This window comes from Notamacropus eugenii, chromosome 3 (genome assembly GCF_028372415.1).
Source record: "Notamacropus eugenii isolate mMacEug1 chromosome 3, mMacEug1.pri_v2, whole genome shotgun sequence".
Taxonomy (NCBI): Eukaryota; Metazoa; Chordata; class Mammalia; order Diprotodontia; family Macropodidae; genus Notamacropus; species Notamacropus eugenii.
The window spans coordinates 147,471,206-147,492,741 of record NC_092874.1 but is presented as its reverse complement, the minus strand read 5'-3'; the positions used below and the strand labels follow the sequence as shown (position 1 = coordinate 147,492,741).

Sequence of the window (21,536 nt, the reverse complement as noted above, 5' to 3'; positions counted from 1 at the left end):
ACAGTGCATACTTAAATATTTTTTACTAATTGGTTGAGTGAACAAAATGTAGATCACTTTCCTATGGGAGCAATGCTAAAAAGTTAGTTGAGGTAATTTATAGTGTTCTTATTTCATAAGGATTTGGAATATGAAGCTATATATGAAAAAGTAAGGAAGATGGAGTTTATAAACAGTATTACAGAGGAAGAATTGTTTAAACTAGTGTAGTACTAGGTAAAAACCAAAAAGCTTTGGAATGGTCAGTCCATGGAATGGTCTAGACAACCACACATAGAAACAAATATAAATGGCTGCTTAATGTTTGAAAACACTATTTGACAAAAAATGCATGGAAAACTGGAGTCTGACTTTTTTTTTTAAGTAGGTTTTTACTAATATAATATTGAATTGATTGACGTTGTTGTAATCATTGTATATTATTTTGGCTCTGCTTTTTTTCACTTTTTAATCACTTCATGCAAATCTTCCTGAGTACCTCTGAGTTCTTTATAGTTCTCATTCCTTAATGTTCAGTACTATTTATGTTGTATTCAGATGCCACAGTTTCTTCAACCATTTTCCAGGTGTTGGGGACATACTTTATTTCAAGGTATTTTGTTTTAACCACAAATAATGCTGCTCTCCCTCACTGGCTTTCAGCCTCCTTAGTATACATTCCCAGTAATGAAATCTCAGAATCATTGGATATGAAGATTTTAAAAACTTCCCTCATTATAATTCCACACTTTTCCAGAATGAGTTAATCCACATTGCCCTGTCTTCCTATTGTCCTTTCTTCCTATGTCTCCCCCACCAATTAGTTTTTAGTAAGCTTTTTGAAGGCAGTAACAGTGTTTTTATTCATTTTGTATTTTTCAAGGTATCTGGAAAAATATATTAAAATGAGTTGAATTGACTGAGTAATTGAATCCAACTTCCTTTTATGAGTCTTCTCCTTTTTTACGCTCTGTCCTTTTCCTATGACTAAGTAATAAATCTATTCAGGCTGCTCTTAATTGATAAAGAGTACTGGGCACAGTTATGGATAAAGACATCCATAAATGCTTTCTATCCTCACTTTTGTTCATAAGTACTATGATTTTTTGAGTTCTTTTTCTTTTTTTTCTTTTCAGGCTTTATTGAATAATTCACATTTTTATCATTTGGCTCATAAAGATTTTGCCAACAGAGGAATTGAAAGTAAGTATACAATTCATAGTTAAAAGCTAAGTGTGCACAGTTTGATGAATTTTAAAAAACTGTTTCTATAATAGAGAAAGTTAGAGTTAAAGAAAATATGGGAAAATTTTGACTTGCAAAGAACAATGGCCTTCAGGCTCCCAGATTGTCATCCTTGGCTCTAAAACACTAAGCAAATGGTGAGAGACTGGATGAGAATAGGATCTTTGTGACAGGGAATGTTAATTAGGAAAGGGAAGATGGAAGAGCCTTAATTAGGAAAGGGAAGATGGAAGAATTTAGAAATTTAGTCCAGGGTTCTGTAACCTTTTTTGAGGAGAAACTAATTTTCATTTCCTAAAATCTTAATCTCTAGAGAATGGATGGTAACAAAGTCATCAAGCAGCATGAGGAGGGAGCACTAACACCTGGGAATTCAGACAACTATTAGAAAGATGGTATCATAGGGAGACAAACAGCATGAATTCTACTAGACTCGTTTTGATATCTATCTAGAGACATCTAGTATTGACTGTGCTGCTTCTGCTAGAGCAACAGCCAGAGCACATTAGGCCTTGAGGACTAGAAGGTAAAGTATAGACAAGACAAGAAACCTCAGCTAAGGTATCGACTATGAAGAAGAGCAGTAGGTAGTTTTGCTATACAGAGGAATGACATTTTCATCAGTTTTTATCTCTTTGTATTCATTCTCTCTCTCTAGCTAGTATTGTTGACAAGGCTGTTACACAGGAGAAATATGTCACACAGAGGAAAAAGCCAAATAGCCTAGTACTATCTTGCTTCCATTTGTCTCTTGGTCACAGTAGTCTTCCAAAAGAAGAAACTGTAATCTAGGCAAACGATGGTGATGAGAACTACATGATTGAGGCAGATTTCACCTAAAACATGATTAAATATGAATATAGAGTAGCAGAAAGAGCATTTAGCTTGGAGTCAGGAGACTTCACAAGTATGAATATAACAAATATAATTTAACATTTGTATGGTACTGTAAGGTTTGCAGTGTAAACTCCATAAGGCAGATAGTATGAGTATTATCTCTATTTTATGGAAGAAATAGACTCAAGTTCACTGACTTGCCTTTGATTATATAGCAAGTCAATATCTAGGTTTTAGAGGTGGAAGTTTCTTTAGGTCATTGAATCCAAATCTCATTTTACAGATGAGAGATTTGAGGCCCGGTAGGTTAAGTGATTGGGCAGGTAGGTGGCACAGTGGATTAGGTGCTGGACCTGGAGTTGGGAAGACTTGAGTTCATATGTGGCCTCCATCACTAGCTTTGTGACCCTGGGTAAGTCACCCTATTTGTCTCAGTCTCTTCATCTGTAAAATGAGCTGGAAAAGGAAATGGCAAACCACTCTAGTATCTGCCAAGAAAGCCCCCACCCTGGGGTGGAATCAAGATGGCAGAGTAGAAGGACAGACCTGCTCTAGCTCTACCCCCATAGCCCATGAAATACCTGTGAAAAATGACTCTATACAAATTCTAGAGCGCCAGAAGCCACAAAACAATAGAGTGAAAGAGATTTCTAGCCCATGACATCCTGGAAGGCCAACAGGAAAGGTTTGTCACATGGGGATCAGAGCTGAGTGCAGCTCATTGTTGGCCACACCAAGGCAAGGACAGGACTGGGGCAGGCTTCAGGGCACAGAATCACAGGTAGCAGCTGTGGTTCCCAGATTTCTCAACCCACAAACACCAAAGACAGCTTCAGAGGTCAGTAAGAAAACTCTTTCACCTGGGTGAGAGGGGGTTGTGGGTCTGGCCCAAGCCCCGGCACCAGGGTGGCAGAAGTCACTGCAGCAGCAAGCAGCTGATCTGGGTCTCAGTCCTGAGGTGAGGAGGAGCTCTGGCGTGGTGGAGCGGGTGGTGACGTTGGAGAGGGTACCCCAAACCCAGATCCTGGGCAGAACAGAGGGCTTGTGGTTTACTCATAGACAAAAGTGCAGGTCAAGAGAGGAGTAAACTCCTTGTGTCACCTTGGAGGAACTGAGAACTTACACGTCCCTAGAGTAAACTCTCCACTTGACAAAGGACTCAAAAGTCAAGTAACTGGCTGGGATAATGCCCCAAAAAGGGGGAAAAAAGGCTAAGGAAGGTTACTTTCTTGGTGAAAAGGTATTTTCTTCCATCCTTTCGGATGAGGAAGAACAAAGCATACCATCAGATGACATCAAAGTCAAGGCTTCCACATTCAAAGCCTCCAATGGTCTCAGGCAATGGAAGAGTTCAAAAAGGATTTTGAAAAATCAAGAGAGGTGGAGGAAAAATTGGGAAGAGAAATAAGAGTGATGCAAGAAAATCATGAAAAATGAGTCAACAGCTTGCTTAAAGAATATCCAAAAAAATGCTGAAGAAAATAACACCTTTAAAAATAGACTAACTCAAATGGCAAGAGGCCCAAAAAACCAATGAGGAGAAGAATGCTTTAAAAAGCAGAATTAGCCAAATGGAAAAGGAGGTTCAAAAGCTCACTGAAGAAAATAGTTCTTTAACCATTAGAATGGAGCAGATGGAAGCTAATGACTTTATGAGAAACCAAGAAATTACAAAACAAAACCAAAAGAATGAAAAAATAGAAGACAATGTGAAATATCTCATTGGAAAAACAACTGACCTGGAAAATAGATCCAGGAAAGACAATTTAAAAATTATGGGACTACCTGAAAATCATGATCAGAAAAAGAGCCTAGAAATCAACTTTCATGAAATTATCAAGGAAAATTGCCCTGATATTCTAGAACCAAAGGGTAAAATAAATATTAAAAGAATCCACCAATCACCTCCTGAAAGACATCCCAAAAGAAAAACTCCTAGGAATATTGTAGCCAAATTCCAGAGTTCCTAGATCAAGGAGGAAGTATTGCAAGCAGCCAGAAAGAAGCAATTCAAGTATCATGGAAATACAATCAGGACAACACAAGATCTAGCAGTTTCTACATTAAGGCATTGAAGGGCTTGGAATATGATATTCCAGAAGTCAAGGAACTAGGATTAAAACCAAGAATCACCTACTCAGCTAAACTGAATATAATACTTAAGGGGAAAAAATGGTCATTCTATGAAATAGAGGAATTTCAAGCATTCTTGATGAAAAGACCAGAGCTGAATAGAAAATATGACTTTCAAACACAAGAATCAAGAGAAGCATGAAAAGTAAACAAGAAAGAGAAATCATAAGGGACTTACTAAAGTTGAACTGTTTATATTGCTACGTGGAAAAGATAATATCTGTAACTCTTGAAACTTTTCTCAGTATTTGGGTTGTTGGAGGAATTATACATATATATAGACAGAGGGCCCAGGTTAAGTTGAATAGGAAGGGATGCTATCTAAAAAAAAATAAAATTAAGGGGTGAGAGAGGAATATATTAGGAGGAGAAAGCAAGAAATGGAATGGGGCAAATTATCTCTTCTAAAAGAGGTAAGAGAAAGTTTTTTCAATGGAGGGGGAAAGGGGGGAAGTGAGAGTGAAAAAGGGAAGCTTACTCTCATCACATTTGGCTTAAAGAGGGAATAGCATGTACACTCAATTTGGTATGACAACTTATCGTACACCATAGGAAAGTAGGAGAGAAAGGGATAAGTGGGGTGTGGGGGGGATGATAGAAGGGAGGGCAAATGGAAGGAGGGAGTAATTAGAAGTAAACACTTTAAGGGAGGGACAAGATCAAAAGAGAGAATAGAATAAATGGGGGGCAGGATAAGATGGAAGGAAATATAGTCGTTTGCAAAACTGTACATATATAGCCCATATTGAATTGCTTGCCTTCTCAGTGGTGATAGGTAGGAAGGTAGGAAGGGAGAGAAATTGGAACTCAAAGTTTTAGGAACGAATGTTGAGAATTGTTTTTGCATACAACTGGGAAATAAGAAATACAAGTATTGGGTATAGAAATCTATCTTGCCCTACATGAAAAGAGAGAAGATGAGGATAAGGGAAGGGAGGGGTATGACAGAAGGGAGGGCAGATTAGGGGAAGGGGTAATCAGAATGCATGGTGTTTTGGGGTGGGGAGAGGGGAGAGATATGGAGAAAATTTGGAACTCAAAATCTTGTGGAAATGAATGTTGAAAACTAAAAGTAAATTTAAAAAATTAGAATGGAGCAGATAGAAGCTAATGACTTTATGAGAAACTGAGAAATTACAAAATAAAACCAAAAGAATGAAAAAATAGAAGACAGTGTGAAATATCTCATTGGAAAAACAACTGACCTGGAAAATAGATCCAGTAAAAATTATTGGTCTACCTGAAAACCATGATGAAACAAAGAGCCTGGACATCATCTTTCAAGAAATTATCAAGGAAGACTGTCCTGACATTCTAGAACCAGAGGGTAAAATAGAAATAGAAAAATGCACCGATCACCTCCTGAAAGAGATCCCAAAAAGAAAAGTCGTAGGAATATTGTAGCCAAATTCCAGAGTTCCTAGGTCAAGGAGAAAATATTATCATCAGCCAGAAAGAAATAATTCAAGTATTGTGGAAGTACAATCAGGATAACATAGGATTTAGCAGCTTCTACACTAAGGGATCAAAGGGCTTGGAATATGATATTCCAGAGGTCAAAGGAGATAAGATTAAAACCAAAAATCACCTACCCAGTAAAACTGAGTATAATACTTCAGGGGAAAAAAAATGGAATTTCAATGAAATAGAGAACTTCCAAGCATTCTTGTTGAAAAGACCAGAGCTGAATAGAAAATTTGACTTTCAAATACAAGAATCAGGAGAAACATGAAAGGTAAACAGGAAAGAGAAGCCTTAAGGAACTCATTAAATTTGAACTGTTTACATTACTAAATGGAAAGATGTTATTTGTGACTCATGAGACCTTTTTCAGTGTTAAGATAATTAGAGGGAATATATATATATATATATACACACACACACACACATACACGTATATATGTAGGTGGTATGGGTATGTGTGCATGTGTACATTATATGTGTGTAGGTATGTGTATGTACATGGGTATATGTGTGTGTGGGTATGTGTGTATATACACACACACACCCACACACACACATAGAGGGCACAGGGTGAACTGAATATGAAGGAAGAATACCTAAAAAAATACAATTTACTGTTGAATGGAATGTATTAGAAGTAAGAGAAAGGGAGAGGAAGAATGTAACAAATCATCTCACAGAAAAGAAGGAAGAAATAGCTTTTACAGTGGAGGGGAAGAGGGGGGAGATGAAAGGAAATAAGTGAGCCTTACTCTCAAGGGATTTTGCTTAACCCACTCAAATGGATATGGACATCTGTTTTACCCTGCAGGAAGGCAAGGGGGCGGGGACAGGAGAGAGAAGATAATGGAAGGGTCAGCAAATTGGGGAAAGGGATAATCAGAAGCAAACACTATTGTGGGAGGACAGGTCAAGGGAGAGAATGGAATAAGTGAAGGGCAGGCTAGGACAGAGGAAAATGTGGTTAGTCTTTCACAACATAACTATTATTAAGGAAGTGCTTTGTATTGTTCCACATGTATGGCCTATATTGAACTGCATGTTTTCTCAATGAGGGTGGGTGGGAAGGGAGAGAGAGAGTATGGAACTCAAAAGCTTTAAGAATGAATCTTAAAAGTTGTTTTAGCATGCAACTGGAAATTAAGCTGTACAGGCAATGGAGCATAGCAATCTGTTCTGCCCTATAGGAAAATAGAGAAAAAAAGGGGGGTGGAGGAAGGGTGGGTAATAGAAGGGAGTACAGACTGGAGGAAGGGGTGGATGGGGTGCATGCTATCTTGGGGTGGGGGGGTGGGGAGAGATTGGGAGAAAATGAATTCAAATTCTTGTGAAAGTGAATGTTAAGAACTGAAAAGAAATAAATTATATATTAAAAAAAAAAAAAGAAAACCCTCACCCCATGATCACAAAAGGTCAGACATGACTGAACAGCAATAAAAGTTTAGCCAAAAAATGTCCGAAGCGGGAAGCCTCAGGTCTTTCTGACTTTTAAGTTCATTACTATATCCAGCTTTGCGACAGTGCCTCAGTATGTGACCCTGGGCAAGTCACTTAGAATAATAGGAGTTTAGAAGTGAAGGAAACTAAGAGAATAGGCCTATAACTCTCATTTTATAGTTGAAAGTAAACAAGAGCCAAGAAATGAACTAAGTTGCTTAAATTCCTACAGTTTGGAAATGAGAGATCCCATATTCAAACAAGGGTCTTAAGACTCCAAATCCCGCATTCTTTCCTCGTTATATACCACACAGCTAAATTTTCATTTAGGTTTAAGCAGTTCTGTTTTATTCCTTTTTCATATGTTAGTCCCAAAGTCTCATGTGAATGACTGGTGGTTAAAACATAGTTGATCATACTTATGTAAACCTTGACTATATTTTGGAGCTTTTCGGTTTTGCCTTTTTAAAATGTATTTTACTTCAGTAAGCTCTTCAGTAAGCTAAATTTTTTAAGATTTCAAATATTTGTTTTGTTCATTACCCATGAAATAGGAATAGAAATTAGGATATTGCCAGAGGGACGTTGCTTTTGAGAAAGGACATAGGTTTAATAGGCTTAATATCTTCTTGATGCATAGTGTTCCATAGATAGTTGTTATATAATGCGTAGGTGAAAAATATTGTTCTATGGTCTGACTTATTCTAGAAGTATGATAAGTGGAAACATGATTTTAGGAAAAGCAATTAGTATTTTGATATTTGTCTTTAAATATGATTAAAGACTTATCTAAATATCCATTTAACAAATTACAGTTAAAGAAGTCAGCCTGAATTTAGAGAAGATGATGGAGCAAAAGAATACTGCAGTAAAGGCTTTAACTGGTGGAATTGCTCACTTATTTAAGCAAAATAAGGTTTGTTTTATATTAAGTTTCTTTGTTTTTTTGTATTTCATGTAAAATATTTTTTCTGACAGTAGTTTAGCTTTTCATAAAAAATGGCATCAAATGGTATGTTGGAGTTTTAACTCATGCATTCAAAAATTTTAAAATGTCTAGTGTATGTAGTCCACTGTGTGTTAAGCATTTGGACAGGTACTATAAATCATAGTCTCTGTTCTAAAGTTTTTTTATGGTCTAGTAGGAGTGATAGACCTGAACATGGAGGAATGAATGTGTTCTATGAGGAGAAAAAAACACTTCTAGTTGAAGGGAATTAGGGAAGGTTTTACAGAAGAGGTGTCATTTGAACTGGATTTTGAAAGATGACTAGATGTCAGGTCAAGGAGTTGGGTATTCCAGGCACAGGGGTGAGAAGGCCTAGGATCTATATTGGGAATAAAGAGTAGCACAGTTTATTTGGGACATAGGATATATGAGAGCATAATTTTCCATTTTAGGGAATATTTAATCTAGCTTCAAAGTGATTCCTTTTATCAAGTGAAATCTTTATTCAAAGACAGTAAAGCTACTTGAATGAAAAACCACTGTTTCAGAATTTCTTATTTGATACATATGTAGTGTCATATAGTAGAGTGCTGGGCTTGGCCTCAGGAAAACCAGCATCCAGATACTGCCATAGACACTTGCTATCTATGTGACCCTGGGAAGGTCACTTAACCTTTTCCAAGCTATTGTTTCCTCATCTGTAAACTGGGAATCATAAATCACCTACATCGTAGGTTTGTTATGAAGTTAAAATGAGAACGTTGTAAAATACTTTACAAATCTTAAAACATTATAAATTAAATATCAGCTACTGTTGTTATTTTTTTTTCTACTGGTAAACATGTACATGCATGTTATGTTTGTTTGCTCTTCTATAAGTGTTACCCTTTTTAAGGTCACCCGTGTGGATGGATTTGGAAAGATAACGGGAAAAAATCAGGTCACAGCAGCAAAATCTGACGGCAGCTCTCAGGTTATCAATACAAAGAATATTCTTATAGCCACAGGTTCAGAAGTTACTCCCTTCCCTGGAATCACGGTAAAATTTACAATTATTACTAGTCACTTTTATTAGAAATGTCTTCATAAATTGTTCTCTGTCTCTGATTTTGAACAAATTTGGTCCTCTACTGAAGACTGTTAAAATAGTCTTACCTTTGTCTTTAGATTAAACGAGCCAATTGTAACAGCAAGCAAAGTGGGATTTTTTTCTTTTTGGAGTTCAGTTTCCCAGGCTTAGGCTAAATTGTGAGCATCTGAAGGCTCAATCTCTTTGGAACCCTGATAGTTAACAGTTGTGTTGAGTCATGTAGGTTTTGTGTCTACTGACTGAGCCAAGTCTTTGTATATATACTGGGAGGTTGTTATTTTAGTTTGCAGATTCACTTACGAGAAGGATCTTGTGATCACCTGGTCGAGACTCTGATTGGTTCAGACCCCCCACTACTGAGATGTAAAGGCTCTCTCGATCCAGGGATGTATGTAAAGTGTTTAGCAATATTGCTTTGATTCAGGCAGTAGAGCCCTGTCTGTTGGTCTTTATTTCTCTGCTTATATTTTCTCTGTATTTTCTTTGTTGAATGTAATTAGAGAAGATTGTTGACCTCTTAAATGGCTATCTTTCCTAGTAGCAAAGCAGATCTAAGAACCTGTGCTAGCAGCCATCCTAGGTATGCCAGTATGGTTGCTGTTATACCGATACAAATTTTCAAATGAGCTTTTTCTAATACATTTCAGTAAAACTTGACATTGTGGGTAGTGGTTTCTGTCCCACCAATGCAATACGCATAGCAGCTGCTATGGATACACATGTGTATTTCCAGGGCAGATTCGCAAGTTATAAACAATCTTCCTCAAAGACAAAACCAAAATATTTATTCAGATAACCAGAAAGCCAGTTCTACCATGGTAACAATGAAGTTTGTACACATTACCAATAAAGGGAGCTATGCCATCCCCAGGCCTTCCCTCCCTCAGGCCTCCTCTCAAACAAGCCTCCTTAGGCAAAATCACTCCCTCTCTCTCCGGGGAGCTTTTCTGCCTTGCTCTCTTCTTGCTCCACCCTTCTTACTCTATGCATTCGACAAGCTCCTCCTACCATCAGCTCCATGTGACTCAGGCTGTAGGCTGGGCCAAAGCTCAAAGCAGGTCAGGTGGGCCTATTAAGGGGCAGGGAAGATTTTCAAATTTCCTTACCATTACAGTTTCAGAAGAAAGTTTTAGAAAAAAAGAGATTTTAGTGATGGTGTTAAGTGATGTCTACAGTTTAATCCCACTAATTTTTCACAGATTATTTTTAATTTGGTATCTTTTTTGCTTGATTTTATAGATTGATGAAGATACAATTGTGTCATCTACAGGTGCTTTATGCTTAAAAAAAGTTCCAGAAAAAATGGTTGTCATTGGTGCAGGAGTAATAGGTTTGGAATTGGTAAGTGGGACATGTGTCTGTGTGTGCGTACATGCTTGTACACACACAGCATATCGCATTGTAAAGAAGATTTTTGATCTGACTTGAGGATTTAATTAGATGACCTTTGTTATTTCTTCCAACTCTTTTTATACATAATCATTAATCACATATATTTATGTGCATATATGGTTATATACACAAGACGTTATTTATTGACAGTATCCTACATCATATTTATACCCAGCCATATCTTTTAATTTCCATTTGGATCATCTCTGATTTTGTGTTTTTTGTAGAGTAACGTATTTCTGATGGATAGCTATATAATGTCTCAGGAAGAATATTGGTCACTGTTAAAGATTTGATCTTTTGTGACTGGGAGAAGTTTGGGAACTTTGAAAAATACTATTAAGTTTTTTCCTCTTAAGGGCCTGAGCACATTTGTGCATACTTCAACATACCCACATCTACATACCCTCAGAGGCTACCAATTGAACTGTTTGTGATAACTGGGCAGTAATGATTTTTTTCATGCATTTTGTTTTTCATTTAGGTATGCATAGTTAGGGTATGGATAGAGTGCTGCTAGATGTTAGTATAAATACTGTAGTTTTCTGGGGCTTGATGTGTGTAATTACTGCAGTGTTATCTATGACTAGGAATATTCTCACATTTATATTTACATAGTTGCATTCTTGAGAAATATAACTTGATTTATGGAGATATATAAATCCATTTCTTTTAGCAGTTGATAGAATATGTTTAGGTAAATTACATACTTTACTAATAATTATAATTTAGATACATATTTGACTAAGCTTAGTGTTCCACTCAGCTGTCTTGAATTTTAGTATGATGGTCATTTTATCTCAAGTGTCCTGTCACTTTCACATCCCTAGCCATTTCTTTTTCTTGTTGGTGAGAACTCAGTCTGGCTGAGGGAATAATTGACTCCATTATTTTGATTACCTTCTGAGTAATGTAGTTGTTAAAATAGGGCAAGACAGGAATTTTTCTGATGACTGTATTTAGCAGAATAAGACTTCCAAAAAATATATCTTTAAGGTCATTGAAGTCCTCTTTGAGTACTTGATGCTAGGCCAGTTTTATAATATGAGTTTGCAAAAGTGTCATTCATAGTCTTTTTGCCGAGGGAAATTTTATATGAAATGTTAACGTTTTTGTATATACGTGTGTGTGTGTGTGTGTGTGTGTGTGTGTGTGTGTGTGTGTGTGTATATCAGTATTAGGAATTAGAGTTTAATATTTTGATATATAAATTCATATAAACATTAACTATTAGCAAATGTTGGTAAATAAGATTATATTTATCAAGCTTGAAATAAAGAAAATATTGGTCGTGAAGATAGCAAGATCTGGTGATTTATATAAGTTGAGTTGGGGCTTTTGCTGTGAAAGGAGAGTAAAAAGTCTTTCTGGCTAGTTTTCATGTATTTTAAGACTACAAAGACCTGAAGTCTCTACCACTAGTCTTTTTTTCTTTTTCAAGTTGTAATTAAATTTGTATGAAGTTGAGATTTTCATATTACTATTCCATGCAGTAAAATCTTGAATCACTTTCTAAAGCTTTTATAAATATTTCCATTAATTGACACACTTAAACAAATATTTTTTAAATTTAGTTGGAAAATAAAACTTATTTATCTTACAGTTTACTTTTGAATTGTTAGAGAATGATAATGAATTACTTCAAAATATTTACTCCTATTTTTCTAATTGTTTACTTATGCTGTAAAGAATTATATTTCTTATGTGTAATTTCTTGGACATTTGTTCAAGGTTCTGGGTGAAATTGTTTTAAAATATTATTTCTATCCATTATAACTTCCTTGTTAAAAGAAAGCAAGCATAATTTTAAAAATGTACTGTACTCATAAGTTAAATCGAATATAAATAGCCTTGAGAACTGAGTGGAAGATATGTATTTTCTAGAAGTCTTCATTGAGGAAATGAATATGCTATGTTATAGGCCAGTTTGTCAGGTATGATTTCACTTTGATAGTGCACTATCAACTGAAATGCTCTATAGGATCAAAAAAATAAGACGCTAAAGTTAAGATTCTTTGGACTTTATTTTGAAAAACACAGTACATTATTTTCTAATTTATTTTACCATTGAAATATGTAGCTTTTTAAATTTATTTGCGTTCATGATTTGTTATTTGCAGGGTTCAGTATGGCAACGACTTGGTGCAGATGTGACAGCAATTGAGTTCTTAGGTCATGTTGGTGGTATGGGAATTGACATGGAAATTTCTAAAAATTTTCAGCGAATCCTTCAAAGACAGGGACTTAAATTTAAATTAAATACCAAAGTTACTGGGGCTACCAAGAAACCTGATGGAAAAATTGATGTAGCGTAAGTGTGGTGCATTTATTTTTACCTGTATTATCCTTTTATGAAGATTTTTGTGTTAAACACTCAGGTTTTAAAGGTGTTTAGTTAAGTGTTGATTTGAACCCTAACTAAAGATTATTTTATCTCCTGAAAGAACTTTTTACCTTGATGTTTTAATAGCAAAACAAAATTTCCTTATTTTTAAAATTTGATAATGGATTCAAGGCTTTAGATTTTTAACGAGAAACTAAATGAATATAGTTATGGAGATAGTTAAATCGTTGAAGTATTTATAAAATTCTTTTAGGAACTAATAAATTTGTAACTTGAGGTGACTCCATGGAAAGCAATTCACAAGGAATTTACTTTGGATCATTTTTAGAATGCTTAAAACCTCAACATCTCTAAATGAATTAAGGTTAGAAATATGTTACTTAGTGAGAGGGAAAATAAGCCAATTTTTTGTGTGAGTACCCAGGAGTTCTTAGTGGTAGATCTGTAGTACATAACTTTGAGCAGGAATTTCATTTTGGATCATCTCACATTAATTACTCTCATATGTGGAGAGAAAAACAGGATAGCATAATGGATGTTGAATTTGGAATTAGGAAGATCTGAATTCAAGTTCTGCTCTTACTCAACCTTTCTGAGCCTCAGTCAGCCTTCTGTGACTGAATTATGAGCAGATTGTGAACTGTATCTGAAACTAGTGAACATTTTAATACTACTTAATTTTATTACTCTTGGAAAGGTCTTTGTTATCACAGAACTTTAAAAAATTAATTTCTGGGCATTAGGAGAGTTTTAGTTAATGTCTTTACTTTCAAGTATATTTTGGCTCATGTTTACCAATACTTTGTTTTTATCTTTTGCTTAGAGTTGAAGCTGCTTCTGGTGGAAAAGCTGAAGTTCTCACTTGTGATGTACTCTTGGTTTGTGTTGGCCGACGACCCTTCACCAAAAATTTGGGACTGGAAGAACTTGGAATTGAGCTGGATCCCAAAGGTAGAATCCCAGTCAATACCAGATTCCAAACCAAAATTCCAAAGTAAGTCAGATAATTGTAACATTTTCAATAAACTTTTTAGATTTTATATCAGATATTCCTATTTTGAAAATGAGATTTATAATATATAAAAAAAATTTTTTAATGGTTTATATGGGGGAAGTCAACCATGGTCAATATATGAAACTTTAAAATTCTGGGATGTGAGTTCATTGAATGACTAAAGTTAGATTCTATAAAATTTGGGAATTGGAAACTTAACCTGTAGATTTTAAAAAAATTGGTGTGATTTGCTTTTTAGGTTATTGTTGGGGTATTTAGTGCTGAAGATTTCACTGGGTACTGTTTCTCTTGTCATTTGTGATACAGTATCTTTGCTATTGGAGATGTAATTGCTGGCCCCATGTTAGCTCACAAAGCAGAAGATGAAGGTATTATCTGTATTGAAGGGATGGCTGGAGGTGCTGTACATATCGACTATAATTGTGTACCTTCAGTGATCTATACGCATCCTGAAGTTGCATGGATTGGTAAAACAGAAGAGCAATTGAAAGAAGAGGTAATCAGAATTTAACTTAGGTTCTCCAGGTCACATGTATAAACTAACCCAAAGTCACAACACTTGAGTTAGATAGCTGTTGTTTAGAAGTGACAGCTGTGGTTATGTACCTTATTTATGGGTGTTACCTTTAAGTAATTTTGTTTAAATGGTTAACATTAGACCTGTAAATCATTTTCTCAGCATTTTAAAAGCTTATTACTAGTAGATTTATAATTTACGTATTTCACATTGTATGAAACACTAGATCATCCAAATGTCATTTATATGTGTGTTTACCTAGTGGGCTTCATAGTGTAGAATATAATACAGAGCAGTAGTGGAAGGAACACTAGCCCAGTGGGTATGGTAGGGACAGGGAAGGGGTGGGAGAGATGCTAGGTGGGAAGGAAATTATGGCCCTGGCTCTGGCTCTTGCTGTGTGACCATGACTTGGTTACTTCATCTTTCTGAGGGGCCTCAGTTTTCCATTCTTTAAAATGTTAGTTTAGACAGATGTTTAGTAAGATTCATTCCAGATCTAATGTTCTGTGATTATATACTTAGTCACACTCTCACCCACTTTTTCTGATAGTTTATCCATTTAAATTTAAAGGGCTCCTTTCCTTTTAAGTCATTTGTGAATAAATATTCTGTGTGAGCAATATATTGAACCAACCAATAGATGTTCCACCAAATGGAATAAGGTTTTATATATAATGCTTATAAAGGCTTTACTCATTATCTGTTTTTTTTACAGGGTGTTGAGTACAAAATTGGAAAGTTTCCTTTTGCTGCCAATAGCAGAGCTAAGACTAATGCTGACACAGATGGCATGGTGAAGATCCTTGGTCATAAATCAACAGACAGAATACTAGGAGCACATATTCTAGGATCAGTGAGTATTGTGAAATCAGGGAAATTCCAGCTGTTTGCAAAGCATAGGCTCATTGCAGTTTAACTTTTCAATTTAGAAACACTTTAAAGTGTTGTCAGGCATTGCACTTGGTATTATGGATAAAAAACCGAAGACATTCCCTACTTTTAAGTTTACATTCTGTTGGGGAGATAGATGTTAGCAAATAAGTAAATGCAGGATATATTATTTACATATATAAATATATGTATATGTGTATCATTTTGGAAAGTTGAACTAATAGGGGAAATTGAGAAAGACATTGAAGAAGTTAGCATTCAGATTGACTGTTGAAGGAGAGATAGAGGTTCCAGAGACAGTAGTGAAAAAGATAAAAATTTCAGGCATAGGCATAGGCATGGGAGATGGAATATTATATACGGGGACCAGGAGGCCAGTTTGATTCAGCCATAGAGTACATGAAAAGGAGTGATGTGAAATTGTCCTAAAAACATAGGCTAGATACAGATTTCCAAAAAGGAATTTGTAGAAGGGAACCACTGAAATTTGAGCAGGAGAATTTCCAAGTTTTGGAGTATAAATTTGGCAGCTCTTTAGAGGTGGGCAAAGTTTGAATGTAGGGAGTACAAGTAGACCGTTTCAGTAGTGTGGAAGAGATTTTGAGAGCCTTAACTAGGGTTGGGGTGTGAGTAGCAAGGAGATGAATATGAGAGAACGCTGCTATTGAGGACAAGAGTTAGTAGCTGATTGGATGTGGGGCCTGGGGAGAGTGAATAGAGGATTACTTTGGGGTTGCAGACTTTGAGAACTGACAGAATGAATGATGGTGTTAGGAATAGGTAGGTGTTTACAGTGAAATAAATGACCTGCTTTGGACATTTTGACTTTGAGTTGCCTAGGGGACCTATTGCCAAGTGGAGCTAACCAGTGTGCAATTGGAAATGCAGGACTCTCTCGGAAGAGAGAGGAAGACTTTATATACGTATGTAGATTAGGGAATCATCAGTTTTGATTACCAGGTGTCTTGACAAAGGTGTAGTGGTGATTATACTGATTACTGTACTGCAAGTCTTAATGGATATATCATCTTTTTGCTCAGTTTTTCCCCTCAGTCAACTTGTTTCCTAGCAAGGAAGTTTTTCTAAGATCATCTAAATCAGCATTTTGAGATCTAGACAAGTTTTTAGTTAAACAGATGAATCAAATCATAAGATATTCTCTTTGCTTTATGGTTAATTTTCTATCAACCTAATTAAATTTTTTTGTTATGGCTCCAATGACTTTCTTAAATTCTGTAGTCCTGTTGTTTAAATGTATAAAACTTGTACATTTTCAATTCCTTTTCCATTTTTTTATGAAGTCCATTTTAAAATACATCATTTGAGAGAGTTGAGGCCAGGATAGAGTGGGCAGATAGTGTAAGGAGAGACCCAGAAAAATCAAGGGGACAGAAGAATATTGAGTCATGATCAGTAAAGGGCCACACAATAGAGAGGAAAGAGGACTGAACATGGATTGAATAGACTTGGTTTTGAATCTTGGCTCTGATATGTAACTATGTGGACCTATAACTTAATCTCTGTGGTTCTTAATTCCCTATCTGTAAAATGGTGATCAGGATACTTGCATTCCCTACCTTACAGAGTTGTTAGGAAGAAAGCACTGTGTAAATGTGAGTAGGATTTAATCAGTAATAATATTATTTGTTAATAATTATCACTACTTCAGCCCAAATATTTGAGTACCTACTAAGTATCTAATAGGCTCTATGGATACAGTCAGTCATTTATTAGGTGTCTACTGGGTGTCCAGTTCTGTGATAAACAGTGGGAATACAAAAAAGTAAAAACATGGGCTCTCCTCCAAAGGAACTCACAGTCTAATAGGGCAAATGTGTAAATGATAATCTCAGAAGAAATCTACTTGCAGTGAATGGCTCCTAGAAATGGTCTCTTGAAATGGAAGATTTGAGCTGGGTCTTGAGGAAGCTGGGAGGTGGAGGAGAAGAGTGAGTACATTATAGGTGTGGGGAACAGACAGTAAAAAGGGAGAACTGAGTGTGTGAGGAACAGTAAGATCAATCTTGCTATACCTGGAGAGAAGTAAAGTATAAGACTGGAAAGTCTTTAAAAGCTAGCTGGTGTTTATAATTGAACTTGGAGGTAGTGGAGAACCAGTGGAGTTTATTTTAGGAGGCAACATGGTCAGACCTGTGCTTTGGGAAGATCACTTTGGCAGCTTACTGGAGGATAGCCTGGTATGGGGAGAGGTTAGAGACAGAGAAGGACTATTGTAATAATCCAGGTCTGAAGTGGTGAGGGTGCTGGCAGTGTCAGAGGAGATGAGGATATATATGAGATGTTAGGAAGGTAAAAACAGTAAGATGTAGCAATACATTGGCTTCATGGAAGGGTAAAGCAAGAGAAAGTTGTAAGCTTGAGTAAGTTGAGGATGACACCAGGTTGTAAACCTGGATTGGGAGGATTGTGGTACCCCCAGTAGCAATAGGGAAATTCCTAAGAGCAGAGGGTTTGGGGGGAAGATAAGGTATTATAGGGACCATAGAAATATTCCCTTTTCTATTTACTTTCTTTAGAATTTGCCTAGCTAAGCTAACTAAAATCCAAGATTTTGAAGTTATTTCCTTGAAGTTAAGTTTTTATGTTAGTAAAAATCAGAGAAAATGTATAGGCTTTTAGATGGAAAAACTGTTCTGTGGCTTTGAAAAACTAACCAGAATTTTTGTGAACTATTAGTGAAAGTGAGCAGAGGTTGGGGTAAGCTTGTAAGACAATGGGTGGGCCTTGATTTCCATTGCTTTTGCGTTCCCTTTTTCTTATTCCCTTCTTTCAAAAACTAAATGCCAGAATATACTTCACAGGGTCATAGCTTTAAATCTGAAAATCTGAGAGGTCTTCTGTTTCAACTTGTTCATTTTACAGATATGGAAACAAGTTCAGAGATGTGCCCAAAGTCCTGAAGGTAGAATTCAAATCCAGCTCTCCTGGTGAACACATTCTCTTCCTTAGCACCTTTTGAATAATATTTCTTTTTGTCTCAGCTTTATTGCTGTATAAACCCTAAAAGAATACAAGAGTTCCTAGTTAACTGCTCAGGTTCCCTCTACCTCTCAAATTCTGTAATTCAAAGGGAATCAGTTTTAAGAAAGATAAATCAGTTTAAATAATGTAATTCAAAATTTTGTTTGGTTTAAGAAAACAAAATTGGCTTTGAACTTTTTCTTCAAGTTTTAGCAGGTAATAGTTGTTATCGTATGCATAAAGTTGGTAAATAAACAGCTTACCATAATTGGGAAGAGTTTGCATTCTTATGTAATCCCCCTCAGGTATAAATTTTGTTTTTTCAAACTCTATACAAACACTGATTATAGGATGTTATTTTATTTGTAACAGGATTCATTCATTTAACAGAATGTTTGAAATCAAAGGATCTGGGTCTGAATTCCACTTCTGCTACCTCATTCCTGTATGACCTTAGGCAAGTCAGCTGCTCTGTGCTTCAGTTTCCTCATCTATAAAAGGGGGGTTGGACTTAATGAACTTCCAGCTCTATGATTCTGTGAACATATTAAGCACCTACTGTGTGCGGTGATAGTAGACTTGTTTAAAATATCATCTCTTCCAGCTAGAGGATGGATGGGTACCAGGGCTCTGAAACTCGTAATTCTCTGTGAGCAGAGGGTATTGGTAAAAATGATCAAAGAAAAGAAGTTACTAGTAGATTTAATAGGAAACAAAAAAAGTAAAATATGTTCATAAACATATGTACAAAATGTGTACATAAATAAAATATGTACATAGACATATAGAATTACAGCATGACTTATTATTTTAAAGGGCGCTGGAGAAATGATAAATGAGGCTGCCCTTGCTCTGGAGTACGGAGCATCCTGTGAAGATGTTGCAAGAGTTTGTCACGCCCATCCGGTAACTATTTCCAATGCTGGATTTATGTCTAGAATTCTTTTCCGCCTCCAAGTTGTCTTACTTTGATATTTTCTTTCCCTTACAGACTGTCTCAGAAGCCTTTAGGGAAGCAAACCTAGCTGCATCTTTTGGCAGAGCAATCAACTTTTAAAATGAAATGAAATGAAATGAAATACACTTTTCTTCTGAAATATCAGAGATTTTTGTGGAGGGCTTCTAATGTGGAAGGCTCACAGCTCTGAGACTCTAAGACTGAAGTAATGTTTTTGTTCAGACAGCAAGTATTTAATAAACAGGTTTGGATGAAGTCGAATGACCCAGCAGCTATATATTAAATAAATTTAATAACTATTCATTTTCTGTGCATTGAGTACTGCAGAAGTAAAACTTGAAAAATAGCTGGTAACTACGAATTTGGTAAGAATACATGAGCTTTCTGTAATACTACAAGAACTGCTTAATTGTTACGCTTCGCTAGTTTGCTAGAAAGAAACACTTCTTTCTTCCCAGTGGTTCAGTCACATTGAATATACCTGCCTTGGTGTAGCTGGACTACAGCATGTGAAGTGAGGTACATTTAAAGATAGGTTGATCTAGTGGTTTATACTTGGTTTTCATATTGGAAACAAGTAATTTTAAATGAATAAAAAGTTCATATATGTATAATAGAATAGTGTGAATATAGGAAATAAATGTTAATCATTTAATTTTTATTTAACCATTGAATTTTTACAGTCCAGAGATAGACATGTTTGGGGGGAAAAATGGAATTTCCGAGGCCACATCATTGTAAATGAGAAGTATTAAGTACATTCAGGTGACATTGCTACAATCTAATTCTCATGCTTTTGGGACTTAGGAGTAGTTAACTAATTGAAGACACAAATGAGTTTTAAGCATTCATTTAGTATTCACTAAAATGGGTTATAACTATCTCTGGAGTGTAATTTTTATAAGGTCTAAGACTTTCCAGTTCAGTCTTGAAAAAAGAACAATTTTCACATCAAAATGTTTAATGCTAAGGGTCGTATCTTTCCGTTTTTTCTGTATTTTGGGAAAATGGCAACCATTCAAATGGCCATTTTAGATACATGGATATATGTTCTGTGAACAGATCTGGAAGTAGATAATGCATCAGAGAAAGCCACGACATTAGCAAAACTCTGAACTTGCCTATTCTCTTTTTTTATTTAGTTATTTCATTCTCCAGTGTATGCAGGAAATAGGTAAAGTGTTTTTTCTAATACTGTGTGAATTATTGTTTCTAAAAATGCTATAAAATTATATTTGTTAATGAAAACAGAATGACCATTTTCCTCTTGTAATGGTTACTCTTTTATATATTGAGCACTAAAGGAAAAATAGGTCTGTACCTGTGTAACAATATAAAGTACTATAGGATGGTTCAGAAGACATTTATTAACTTTGGGGTATATTCAGTCAAGAAATCTAGTAATTTCTAAAGGGAAAAATTTGTAGTGGTTCAGAAATTCTTCCTAAATGCAGTCAGAATGGATATACATACATATTTTTTAAAGAAATATAAGAAAGTTAAGATTAGCATATGCTATCACTCAAACATAAGTACTCAGGGTGGGTCTAACTTAAATTTCAGTGGCTTAGTTTGTTTAGTTGTTTGGAGTTGGTATTCTGGTGTTCTTGATTTTTTTTTTTTTGGTGACAGAAAAAGGTAAGATGTTGTAATTATTAAGATTTACTTCTTTAGAGATGTACCAAGGTAACTCAACTTTTAGCCCAGATTATTGTCTATGACTAACTTCACCAAATCATATCTGAACCCATGAGGGAAAAAAGGAGTTAGTTACTTGGAAGAGAGTTGGCGTGATTAGTAAAAAGGAAATCAGGTGTCCAACTTGGGGCCCAAACTGGATTAAAATGATATTGGGAAATGTTTAACAAAATAAATAAAAATACAACCTAGATAATGTGAACTTGTGGTTTTCTATGTCAATTATAGAGGCCAAGGTCATTCATATAGAAACTGAAGTCTGGATTCGAACCTAGGTTCTCTGACTCCACATCCAGCACATTTTTCTTGTCTTAGTGGTTCTATTCAGTTGCAATGGATAGGAAGACTTCCCTTTTCTGACAGGCCCCTCCTATCTCAATGCCAGTGCCTTACTTGAGGTGTCTCTGGTATGAGGAGGTAGTTTTGATCCTGGAGATCCATTGATGTAGCCCAGGCGTTAGTCACTAGTTTGAGGTTTTTTAAAGTACTTTTTAGTCTGCTTTTCACTTTGTGCCCTTTAGCAAAGTAGAAAGCAAGAACAGTGTGACTTTGCTTTTTGTAGCGTAGTGCTATTTTCCTTTGAAACTGGAGGTAACAAAATA

The 21,536-nt window shown here is 35.7% G+C and overlaps 1 protein-coding gene across 1 annotated transcript in view; it reads left to right on the top strand.

Moving 5' to 3' along the window:
* Positions 1-21,136, top strand: part of DLD (dihydrolipoamide dehydrogenase) — a 29,355-nt gene extending 8,219 nt beyond the window's left edge. The window contains exons 5-14 of the mRNA XM_072653048.1: positions 1,116-1,182; positions 7,911-8,011; positions 8,940-9,083; positions 10,374-10,475; positions 12,647-12,837; positions 13,694-13,864; positions 14,192-14,381; positions 15,121-15,258; positions 19,095-19,184; positions 19,270-21,136. Coding sequence (XP_072509149.1) covers positions 1,116-1,182; positions 7,911-8,011; positions 8,940-9,083; positions 10,374-10,475; positions 12,647-12,837; positions 13,694-13,864; positions 14,192-14,381; positions 15,121-15,258; positions 19,095-19,184; positions 19,270-19,335 — 1,260 coding nt within the window. The 3' untranslated portion in view covers positions 19,336-21,136. The remainder of the gene's footprint in view (positions 1-1,115; positions 1,183-7,910; positions 8,012-8,939; positions 9,084-10,373; positions 10,476-12,646; positions 12,838-13,693; positions 13,865-14,191; positions 14,382-15,120; positions 15,259-19,094; positions 19,185-19,269) is intronic.
* The last annotated feature ends 400 nt before the right edge of the window (positions 21,137-21,536 follow it).